The 11,565-nt window shown below is 42.4% G+C and overlaps 2 protein-coding genes across 3 annotated transcripts; one reads left to right on the forward strand and one right to left on the reverse strand.

Annotated features, from left to right (window-relative positions):
* Positions 1-1,250: 1,250 nt before the first annotated feature.
* emc3 (ER membrane protein complex subunit 3) lies at positions 1,251-6,646 on the reverse strand. 2 transcript variants are annotated; one of them, XM_080548273.1, is made up of 9 exons: positions 6,511-6,646; positions 5,501-5,657; positions 5,344-5,401; positions 5,153-5,246; positions 4,421-4,525; positions 3,918-3,999; positions 3,636-3,715; positions 2,472-2,554; positions 1,251-1,814 (listed from the first exon to the last, which is right to left on the reverse strand). In XM_080548273.1, exons 2-9 carry the CDS (start codon positions 5,653-5,655, stop codon positions 1,686-1,688), a joined length of 786 nt encoding a protein of 261 aa, XP_080404399.1. In that variant the 5' UTR covers positions 5,656-5,657; positions 6,511-6,646; the 3' UTR covers positions 1,251-1,685. The 2 variants fall into 2 exon arrangements, with proteins under 2 accessions (XP_080404399.1, XP_080404400.1); XM_080548274.1 differs by lacking the exon at positions 6,511-6,646 and adding an exon at positions 5,747-5,824.
* A 937-nt stretch (positions 6,647-7,583) lies between these two features.
* LOC308173162 (putative protein BRICK1) lies at positions 7,584-9,284 on the forward strand. The gene is made up of 3 exons (XM_080548144.1): positions 7,584-7,710; positions 8,425-8,507; positions 8,591-9,284. Exons 1-3 carry the CDS (start codon positions 7,593-7,595, stop codon positions 8,615-8,617), a joined length of 228 nt encoding a protein of 75 aa, XP_080404270.1. The 5' UTR covers positions 7,584-7,592; the 3' UTR covers positions 8,618-9,284.
* Positions 9,285-11,565: the final 2,281 nt, after the last annotated feature.

The raw sequence follows: 11,565 nt of genomic DNA on the forward strand, positions 1-11,565 counted from the left end.
TTGAACTTGATATACTAAGCTATGATATTATGAAGTACCCTAGGACCATGGGCCTGTAAGGTACCAGTCACCTAATTATGGCCTGATATTCATACTATGCTATACGAAAATGCATTGTGGATTAACCTTCCTCGGTTAATGACCATGCTGTATCGTTTATGTCAAGAATTTCACTACTTATAATGTGCTTACACTATATTCTGCAAGCCTAGCATAGTATGCCACCCCCATCTGACAGAATCAGGTAAAGCAGTCATAAGAGCTATATTAGCATTAGCCTTAGCTTTTAGCCAAAAGTCACAAATCAGCCTAATGTTAGATAGATAACTTTACATTAAATATGTTTAGCATCCTCTGCTGTCAAACACCACAAGTAATAATTTATTTCTATATAGGATCTATAGGATATAGCACTTTTCCTGCAAACGGAAAATTGACTGACTGACGTATATAGACTGACTTATATAGACTGACTTATGTAGACTGACTTATGTAGGACTGACTGACTTATATAGAGCCTTATTCCAAAGCTCATTACAGTGGCTTCTCATTCACCCACACATTCACACACCAACAGCATCAAGCTACCATGCAAGGCACCAGCCTGCTCATTGGGAGCAATTAGGGGTTCAGTGTCTTGCCCAAGGACACCTCGACTTGTGGCCAGCTGACCTTGCGATCATTAGACTCATTAGGTGATTAGCTCTACCTCCTGTGCCACAGCCGACCCCCTGACAGTTGTCACATATAAAGTAGCATTACAAAACACATGTCTCAACCTTGACCTCGAGTCTAAACTACAAATTAAAGATGTACTTTGGACTGGAGGTGAGTCTGAAGAGCAACGTTACCATGACAACTCACTAGCATTTTTCTAGAAATAACCAGAGTGGTGCTACTGTGGTGTGGTGAAAGGTGTCAAAAGTTGAGGAGGTAAGACAATGCAACGTTGATTTAGTCAAAACGGTCTTTATACAAAACACAGGGAAATGTTACAAAATAAATTGGCGAAATAAATATTCAAAAATAACTCACTGAAGTTAGCTAAACCAAAGAGGCTTTGGTTAAACTAACACTATACACTAGTTAACCAGGGCTCCAGCAAGAGACAGTCGCTGATGCTGCAAAAATGATCAATTGTAAGAGTGGAATTAAAACCCCATGGAATGAGACTTATTGTTCTACCTCAACTGTTTAGTACTAAATTGTCACTTGGCTCAAAAATGAGGTTAAGGTTGCACATTATTCATGACTCAAATAAAAAACATCTATCATTTGGCTATTTAAAAACCATTAAAAAAAAAGACACTTGGGTAGGATCTACGAAAGGTCATAATAACAATAATAACAATAATAATAATAGTCTAAGCAAAAGGAGTGATAAAGTACATGTTAATTCATTGACTTTTTGTTTATTTTCAGAGCTTGTCCACTACGATTGTGTGATAGCTGAAGGTGAACCGTTGCATTTCAAATATTTCTTGAGAGACTAAATCAATTGAAGATGAACTAGTGTTAATCTACTATGAAACGTGAGGGGACAATGCCTGCTCTGAAATGAATAACGACCTTGCAAAAGCTCAATGGACTATACAATTGACTCAAGAAACTACAAGCCTCCTTTGTTAAATAAAAGTTAAATTCCGCCCAGTAGAAGGTTCCCTGTGGTGGCGATCGACAGGTAATCAGAAGATGCCTGTTGGCAACTCCTTGCTGAACATTCCATCCAGGTCCAGTTCTCTGTCCATTAGCTCCTCCTCAACACTCTCCAGCGCCCACTGGTGGTCAGTTAGCTCAAGTGCCTCCCACTCTGCCTAAAAAAGGGAAAAACATACACTTCTCTCAAACAACTCCATGGTACAGCCCAAAAACAACTCCTGGGTCATTGACCCTAGGCACTTGTGTAGAATGAAGGAGAATTATATTAGTATAAGCAAGATAGTAGTAGCTCCACCTTGCCCTCCACCTTGCCCTCTGATAGGCTAGGTGGAATTTTCCCCATCTCACTAATACATATCCCAGCCTTACCCTTAAAACACACGGCAAGTGTCAACCTCAGCAGTACGTGTGCGTTTAATTTCGGCGCCCATGTTAACGGGTTAGAGCAGCCATACGTCTCAAGCGTGTCTCACACTGGCTACCGCGGCACACCATCTATAGATTAGGACTCTCGCTTATTTTTCCCACGTGCCACGCGCCGTTGCAGGCAAAACTCAATGTACAAAGATAGGGCTGGCAGTTAGAGCCACAGAAGACACGCAGCCAGTGTGGAAGCCGCAACAGTGAGAGCCGCAGCAGTTCCGCCGCTGAGGTTGACGCTTGCGGTGTGTTTTAAGGGGTATAGATCACCTCCAGTATATAGGTAGTGATGGCTACCTATATAGGAATCATTTCTGGAGAGGATGAACCACATGAACCAGTGGTTCGCCCTGGTAAGTAAATTACAATGGAAAACACACTTGTCTTTATACCTTGAAGGCTTTGTTTGTGTCCGCAGGCATGGCCATGGCAGCGCCACTCATCTGCTCCTGCATAATCCTTGACTGATCTGCACCTGTGGGGGTCACATTACACCAGCATAAACAATCAAGTATTTTTCTTATAACCTCGCCATAAAAGTTGAACATTTATAGCGTGTTAAGGTCTTTTACACACTGCGTATTTTAAAATCCGTAATCCGAAAAGAAACGTTACGCACAGAGACCTTCCACACTGATCTCCGATGCGTTTTATTAGAGTCCGATGCGTTTTTTTTTTATTGACGTTGCAAACTTTTTCAATATGCACTCTATATTCTAAATGCTTGATTTAACAAAAGGTACAAACAAGTGAGAGCAATATGACTAAAACCAAATGGTAGACTACATCAGGGGGAAGAACCCCTTTCAACTGTCCCCAGTTGTGAAGAAAATAGCTTTAACGCTTTGGAAATTAACCATGGCCGACAACTAATTTGCCATGAATAAAATCGGTTGAGAAAACAAACCTTCCTCATTCTTGAGGATGATTTTGTGCTCCTGTCACTTCTCGAGAATAGAAAAAGAAACAGCTATAACCATGCTGAATTATGTACCTATACTGCATTGGCAGTCTGTGACAGTGTGTGCACCTGCCCGGACCCTGCCCTTCTGCCTGAATTTGAGTATGATGCTACCCAAATGAATGTTATTGTTTAGTGCCGTACGCTTTCGTGGTATTATATTGTGTGAATTATCATCCGTATGTTGTTTTTCTTTCACTCGACTAACCGCCGAGATAATACTTGAGACATGTACTTCCGTAAGCATTAATCCAACTGTCCTGCAGTTCTAATTTGACGATGTGTCACTCTATTTGGTTGTTAAGTCGTGACGTGTTTCCGGGTCCAACGTTGGCTGAGGCGCTCTCTTCGAAATGCCGCAGTAATAATAATAATTCATTATATTTGTATAGCTATTGTTGTATGAATAGATCCGAGTCTAAAAAACGATTGAACTGACATTCTACCGCTTTAGTACGCTGGTACTCTGGTGCGGGGAATTCTTTATTTGGACCCGGAAATTGCTAAACGTCACCCGGATCTGATTGAAACCTGGATCGGATTTAATCAGCGTTGTAGGAACAGGGCCCAGTTGCATAGGAAGATAAAAGATTACCATTATCTTGTCCTAGAATTAAGGAGTACATGCTTCGCAGCCCAAAGACGTTCAGGAAGTACCACGATGCGGAGCTCACCCTAAGGAAACACAAATGAGGGTGATGTCACAAAACCGATCAATTCATACACTAGCAATAGGATTTGGAGGTAGCATTGTAACAAAGCAGCACATAGATAACTGCAGTCTTTGGTCATAGAGTTAATGACTAGCCCCCAAATAACAAATATAGGATGACTGCATTTACAGATATTCCTGCAAGTATCCATTATATCAACTAACCAAGAGGCATCCAGTGAGAGCAGCTCGATCCCTTGTTGCAACATGGGCTTGAAGCGTAGGGTGAGAGGAAAGGGAACCTTGGCTGTGTGGAAAAATATGTGTTATTGAACACATCATTAAACCCACATTTAATAGGTAAATAATCTTAAGAGTCAGTCAGCAGTAGTAACTAACGAACCAATAATTGTAGGGATCCATGTCTCACAAGTGAGAGCCAAGTGCATTAGAATAGAGAATAGAATATAATAGACTTTATTGTCCTTGTACAGTTGCCTATACAATGAAATTGTAGTGGTTCTTCTGAAATATTACACACTAGTCAAATTAAAAAGCGAAAATGCTGTAAAACAAGCTAAGAGACAATGAAGTCCGTGGTGTCATAAGTGCAAATAAAGACAACAATCTTAAGAAAATAAAAACAACTATAAAAGCAAGCTAAAAGACATGAGGTCAGTGGCATTATAATACTGTAATAATACTGTAAAAATATATAAATTACTTACTTGTGACAAATCCTGAAAAGGTCCAGTTGATCCACCCTCCGATGAGGATCATGGGAAGCACGTTTGTCACGTTGCCTTTCATCATGTCTGTCAGCATGCTGGGGTCTGGGCAAACAAACAATGAGTGTAGCTCTACACAGCAGCACGACCAGCTCAGTGGCCTCAGTGGTTAGAGTGTCCGCCGTGAGATCGGGAGGTCGTGAGTTCGATCCCCGGCCGAGTCATACCAAAGACTATATAAACGGTACCGATGCCTCCCTGCTTGGCACTCAGCATTAAGGGTTGGATTTGGGGTAAGACCCTGCGACATACCAGCGTCATGTCCAGGGGGTGTGCTCGTACATCAAGCCGCCTCACGCTACGGAAACAGGAGATAGGCTCCTGCCGCCTAAGGGCCATTAGGCTCGAGAACCATTGGTTACTTACTTACTACATAGTAGCAACACAATACATAATAATATGCTATTCATTACTGCATTATAACTAGGTTTAATTCATTAGGTTTTCATCATTTCTAAGAGGAGATTACGCATGCAGATAAATATGACCAAACACCTGCCTGTTATAGTGTGAAAACCAGAGAAGAGCATGATGTGTGAGTAGTGGTCGTGGTCCAGAAACAAAACCTTGCCTCAAGGCACTCATGTCCATTTGAAAGAGTTGAATAAGTATGAGAAATATACGTAGCTAAAAAAATAAAAAATAAACACTCAGGGCTTCTGTTTAGCTCACCGGTCATTGGGGAGGGAGGAATAACCTTTCTTTTTGTCTTTTTGAAGAATCCATCTTCTTGATTATTGAAGTAGAATTTCCTCATCAAGAATGACTTTGAAGAAAATAAAAGATGAGTCAGAGAGAGAGAGTTGCAAAAAAAATGCAATAGCCTATGTAACTTTTGACGGTGCATCCCAAGTTGAACTCACCTGTTTTGGAATGTATTTCCCATTCTCCCTGAGTATTCTGCTCCTGATAAGAACCTGGCTGGATATCAGAGAGGGACGGGGTATCATTGTCAGATATGTCAATGACAAGGCTGTATGGTCATTATGATCCTAGACCCAGGATGTTTGCAGAACTTACCTGTCTGACACCTGCTCCAACGACAGCTTCTTATCACTCTGAAGCAGGATGGACACGTAGTGGCGAATAATCCCAACGAGGAAGGTGATGAAGACGATGGGCAAGACCACCCAAAGTCGAATATTCGAGTCCAGCAGAAGCTCCGGTTCAGCCATGGCTAGAAAGGTCACAATGAAAACAGGCAGTCAAGAACTCAGAACCAATTCAAACCCCCTGTACAAGTTGGATGGCTCTCAGTCTACACACCAAGGCAACACAGCTCAGAGAGAGCCTCAAGTCCCGGGCATCAATGGTTGTTTGTGAATAACTGTATCTAGCTCGCTCGGCTATACTTGGGGCCCCCACCCCACGGGCTTGGGGTCCCCACCCCCCCACCCCACGGGCTTGGGGGCAATTATGTGACGGCAGGTGCACGAGACTACACTTGCTTGGCCAGGCTATTTAATCTCGCGAGAATACACTTGCTTGGCCAGGCTATTTTGTCTCGCGAGACTAGACTACTACTAGGTCGCGTTATCCCTCTGGGTTAATCCCGTTAACGTGATTCTTTTAGCAAACTAGGCTTAATTCATTATCAAACCACACGCAGACAACGTTCACTGTAATTAGGTCGGTGGAAGAAATTAGGAAATGTTACACTACTGAGCCGAGCTACTAAAATGTTGTTGATAGATAGAAGAACTGAGATAAGCGCAACTAAGCTAGAGAGAGCTAGCTACCCCATAAGGAATGACACAGTGGGTGCGTTCGTAAACTCCCTCTGAGAGCGCCGGAGCGCACACTGGGTTCGACGTCATAAAGGGACCGAGTCATTTGATTGGACCGGAGGCGTTCCGTGAGTGCGGATCGGATTTCCAGAGCGAGTTTACGAACGCAGCCCAGAGATAGAGCTAGCTACCACACAAACAGGGAAGATGCAGACAGGTCTGGTGGTTGTAGGGATGGTCTTTGGTTCTAGCTACACGGTTCAGTTCCTCAGGTCCAGTTCTGTTTGGACATGTGTCTCTTACCACGAATCTGACAGCGGACGTTGCGTCGTGAAAGCGATGCTCCACTCAGGTCGATGCGAATCAGGAGATGACGCCCAGATACTGCTGATGATTACTCGCTTGTTCTGGCTGCATCAGCAGCAGCCATGGTGGTTACTAGGAACACAATGCAAATCCATCCAAGCCAAAGCAAAAGGACATGTAAAGGAAAACACAGCGCCCTCCAGCGGTGATGGTTAGAAAGAGCAGCTTCCCCCAAAACACCTACTAAAATTGTTACAGTTAGACTGTATGAGTGCTGACCATTGAGATATGCATATCATTTGTTAGGTACAAAATTATCGAACTATCTGACAAAGTTATGGCTAAATGTTAAGCGTGTTGGGATTTCTGTTTGTTGCACCTCGCGCACTCACCTTATTATTATTACTATTACTATTAATAATAATAATAACGTTATAGAATAGAATATACTTTATTGTCGTTTTACAGTTGCCTATACAATGAAATTGTAGTGGTTCTTCTGAAGGTGCAAAAACATATTCACATATTCACAAACATACACATATAACATATCACAAATATTACACACTAGACAATTAAAAAGCGAACATGCTATAAAACAAGCTAAGAGACGATGAGGTCCATGGTGTCAAGTGCAAATAAAGACAACAATCTTAAGAAAATAAAAACAACTATAAAAGCAAGCTAAAAGATATGAGGTCAGTGGCGTTATAATACTATAATAATACTGTAAACATGTATAAATAGGCACTTAGAATAGAGTTATTGCACATTTCTATTGCACTTTTCCCCCTGAAGATAAACATTTATGAACATGTCTTATGTCTATTTTATAGATCCATCAACTAACATTAAAAGATACATTTAGAAAATAATACAGTAATTTAAAGGAAATATTTAGAAACCTTGCCGTGCTGCCACCTGCAGGTCAGCAGGGGAAATGAACTGTGCTGCCATCTGCAGGTCAGCAGGGGAAGTGAACTGTGCTGCCACCTGCAGGTCAGCAGGGGAAATGCAGGAGAAAACAACTGACTGGCAGCGGAGCTGAAACGCAGCTTCCCTAACTAAACACAGAGAAAATGGCCGGCCAGGAGGACCCGGTGCAGAGGGAGATCCACCAAGATTGGGCAAATCGAGAATATATCGAAGTGATCACGAGCAGCATCAAGAAAATAGCAGATTTCCTTAATTCGTTCGGTAAGTGTCAGCTGGGCTAGATCGCTTAACGTGCCTGTCAGCTGTCAAAGGCCTGTCCGTGCTGGAGAGCTAAGCTCAGTCAGGCCTGGATGCCATACATGCAGCTATGTGCATCTACAGAGATGGATGACAAGACAGGGATGAGTGGAGCTTACATTATTCCAATTAATAATTGTGTTGGAAATCAAATCAAATATATCAGCTGGTTCCACATGGTTGTAGTTGCTGCTGGACTTGCCAGTTCAGCTGGTTCATCAGAGCCATTGTCAATGTAACTATTGTCTTATTGAATGTTTGATCTATTTACTTATTATATATTTGCTTTTATTCATTGTCATTTTTAATGTTCTTACTATACTATGCTCCTCTTTCTGCATTGTGTATGTATGTATGTAAAGCACTTTGAATTGCCCCTGTTGTATGAAAATGTGCTATTCAGATAAACTTAGAATAATAGAATTGGGAGGGGCTTAGTTGGATAACAACAGTGGCAGTCAGTACATTCTGATATCAGTGCAATGTTGTAACTAACAGTATTACATTTCTGGTAGAGTTAGTAACATTGATCATTCTTACACTGTTATTACAATTTGGAGATAATGCCCATGATTTATGTCCACTAACGACTGCTCTGTATTTTGTATTGGTGTTGTAGCTGATTTACAGTATGACCTGAAATGCAAAACTTGCACTTTTCCCCCCCCTGTGTGATAGATATGTCCTGTCGGTCCCGTTTGGCCACTCTGAATGAAAAGCTGACGGCGTTAGAGAGGAGAATTGAATACATCGAGGCCAGGGTAAGTGTGATCAAGTCAGTGTATCCAGTTTTGCCCTACTTGGATATCATGACTGTGCTTGTAAACTCTGTTTCTCTGTTTAGGTCACAAAGGGGGAGACGTTGACCTGAAGTCAGATGGCACACTGGACTCGCGAGGAGTGCTGGGGCTCGGTGGAGGGTTGACAAACGTGTTGTTCATTTCCATAATATTCTTTTTTTTAACTTTGTATTTTTACAGTTTTGTATTTGGTCTTTGGGACCACCAGAAAGCTACCCCACATTCGTATGTGTACTTTCAGGACCATGGCCACTGGGTGATGAATATAATTACTATACACTGTTTCATTGTCTCCTTCACTAAATCGAACATATTACAACATGTCATAACGGAATAACCTAGATAACATGCAGTTGTTTCATTGCATTCATTGCAACATTTTACCAGTGTTACAATTTAGTGAGTTAATAATGTAATGATGTTAATAACTTGTCATTCTGATTTTGGTACAATAACTTTTTTCTGAAAGTGTTACGTATTTTTTTGTGTGACTAGATTCATTCATTATCACAACATCACATTTTCCACCCTTATTAGAGGATATTTTAAGCTTTTTGTTCTGTGCAAAATCAATGAATACCCTTCCTCTTTGGAGTAGTGTAGCAATGGTGTAAGCCACAGGAAGAGGAAGTGCCAAAATGAATTGTCAGCTCTTACTGTGGTCTTAATGCTTATAGGTCTCTTTCACTTGTACTGTAACATAACTGTTTGTGTTTGTGTTGAAATGTAATAAACTGTTTCAAAATAAGTGTCATGTACAGTATTATGTTTTTTGTCGATTCCTAAGGCACTTTTAATGAAACTGGGAACCACTTGATCTCCATAATATCCTAATGAGAGCAACAGTATTCTTGTTTTGCAAAACAGTAAGTCATTTCTCATTGCTTTCACACATAATGCAAATGCTAAGCACTTTTTTGCTAAACTACTCTCACAAAAGATGCAAAACTGAGTTGAGTAAGTCATGTCAAACTAAATTAAAACATTTGGTCACATCTTATGCAAATTACTCTTGAATGTGAACCTCTTCAGCACATGTGCAAAATGTATGCACAATCGTTCAATCAGCAATCAGTCCTTATTCATGCATAAAGGAGGTCAAAGGGAGTTGCTATTTGCAAGAATGGACCAAGTAAGGCAGAGGGCAAGGACAAAGGAGAGGAAAAGGGGTTCAGGTGCAGGTGGTGGAGAAGTTCAGTCTCTCTCCTCCACCCCCCTCTCACCTGGAGGAAGGTGGACGGCTTGTTGCCGTCTAAGGCCAGAGCGAGTGCGGAGGGTCCCATCCTCACCCTGCCTGACCTAGGCTTCGATGACGAGGGATTGTATGAGTGTGAGTATGCCTCTGTGACACACACCAGGGATGCATCAATGTGCAAGGTAGGGAAGATACACACACACACACTTCAGACATCCATCACCAAACAAGGGTATGGCACATACACACACCAAATTAAAAGCATAGACAGTGTTTGATTACTTTCCCGTAGTGAAATCTCTTTATTTTTCATATTTAGCTTATTATTATTACTTTTATCTTATCCTGTTATTACTTTCGTACTACTACTACTACTTAAACAAAATCATTCAATATTGAGTAAACACATGGTCACAGTCCATTCGGTCAGTAAGAACTGGACGTCCCTAGGATGGTCTCCAGTTCTATCGCCCCCTCTGAGTCGGAGCTCACACTGCCTCTCTCTTGTGAAGACTCCACCACCTCTTCACACTGCCTCTCTCTTGTGAAGACTCCACCACCTCTTCACACTGCCTCTCTCTTGTGAAGACTCCACCACCTCTTCACACTGTCTCTCTCTTGTGAAGACTCCACCACCTCTTCACACTGTCTCTCTCTTGTGAAGACTCCACCACCTCTTCACACTGTCTCTCTCTTGTGAAGACTCCACCACCTCTTCATACTGTCTCTCTCTTGTGAAGACTCCACCACCTCTTCATACTGTCTCTCTCTTGTGAAGACTCCACCACCTCTTCACACTGTCTCTCTCTTGTGAAGACTCCACCACCTCTTCATACTGTCTCTCTTGTGAAGACTCCACCACCTCTTCACACTGTCTCTCTTGTGAAGACTCCACCACCTCTTCACACTGTCTCTCTTGTGAAGACTCCACCACCTCTTCACACTGCCTCTCTCTTGTGAAGACTCCACCACCTCTTCACACTGTCTCTCTCTTGTGAAGACTCCACCACCTCTTCATACTGTCTCTCTCTTGTGAAGACTCCACCACCTCTTCACACTGCCTCTCTCTTGTGAAGACTCCACCACCTCTTCATACTGTCTCTCTCTTGTGAAGACTCCACCACCTCTTCATACTGTCTCTCTCTTGTGAAGACTCCACCACCTCTTCACACTGCCTCTCTCTTGTGAAGACTCCACCACCTCTTCACACTGTCTCTCTCTTGTGAAGACTCCACCACCTCTTCATACTGTCTCTCTCTTGTGAAGACTCCACCACCTCTTCACACTGTCTCTCTCTTGTGAAGACTCCACCACCTCTTCATACTGTCTCTCTTGTGAAGACTCCACCACCTCTTCATACTGTCTCTCTTGTGAAGACTCCACCACCTCTTCATACTGTCTCTCTCTTGTGAAGACTCCACCACCTCTTCATACTGTCTCTCTCTTGTGAAGACTCCACCACCTCTTCACACTGTCTCTCTCTTGTGAAGACTCCACCACCTCTTCACACTGCCTCTCTCTTGTGAAGACTCCACCACCTCTTCACACTGTCTCTCTTGTGAAGACTCCACCACCTCTTCACACTGTCTCTCTTGTGAAGACTCCACCACCTCTTCACACTGCCTCTCTCTTGTGAAGACTCCACCACCTCTTCACACTGTCTCTCTCTTGTGAAGACTCCACCACCTCTTCACACTGCCTCTCTCTTGTGAAGACTCCACCACCTCTTCATACTGTCTCTCTCTTGTGAAGACTCCACCACCTCTTCATACTGTCTCTCTTGTGAAGACTCCACCACCTCTTCATACTGTCTCTCTTGTGAAG

This window comes from Nansenia antarctica (genome assembly GCF_963989245.1).
Source record: "Nansenia antarctica genome assembly, chromosome: 18".
NCBI classification, from domain to species: domain Eukaryota; kingdom Metazoa; phylum Chordata; class Actinopteri; order Argentiniformes; family Microstomatidae; genus Nansenia; species Nansenia antarctica.

Coding starts and splice junctions, on each gene's coding strand:
- emc3 (XM_080548273.1), bottom strand. CDS start 5,655: ATGGCTGAACCGGAGCTTCTGCTGGACTCGAATATTCGACTTTGGGTG. Junction 3,716..3,917: donor CTCTCACTGGATGCCTCTTG/GTTAGTTGATAT, acceptor GTGTTTCCTTAG/GGTGAGCTCCGCATCGTGGT. Junction 2,555..3,635: donor AATTCTAGGACAAGATAATG/GTAATCTTTTAT, acceptor TGACCCCCACAG/GTGCAGATCAGTCAAGGATT.
- LOC308173162 (XM_080548144.1), top strand. CDS start 7,593: ATGGCCGGCCAGGAGGACCCGGTGCAGAGGGAGATCCACCAAGATTGG. Junction 7,711..8,424: donor AGATTTCCTTAATTCGTTCG/GTAAGTGTCAGC, acceptor CCTGTGTGATAG/ATATGTCCTGTCGGTCCCGT. Junction 8,508..8,590: donor TTGAATACATCGAGGCCAGG/GTAAGTGTGATC, acceptor TTCTCTGTTTAG/GTCACAAAGGGGGAGACGTT.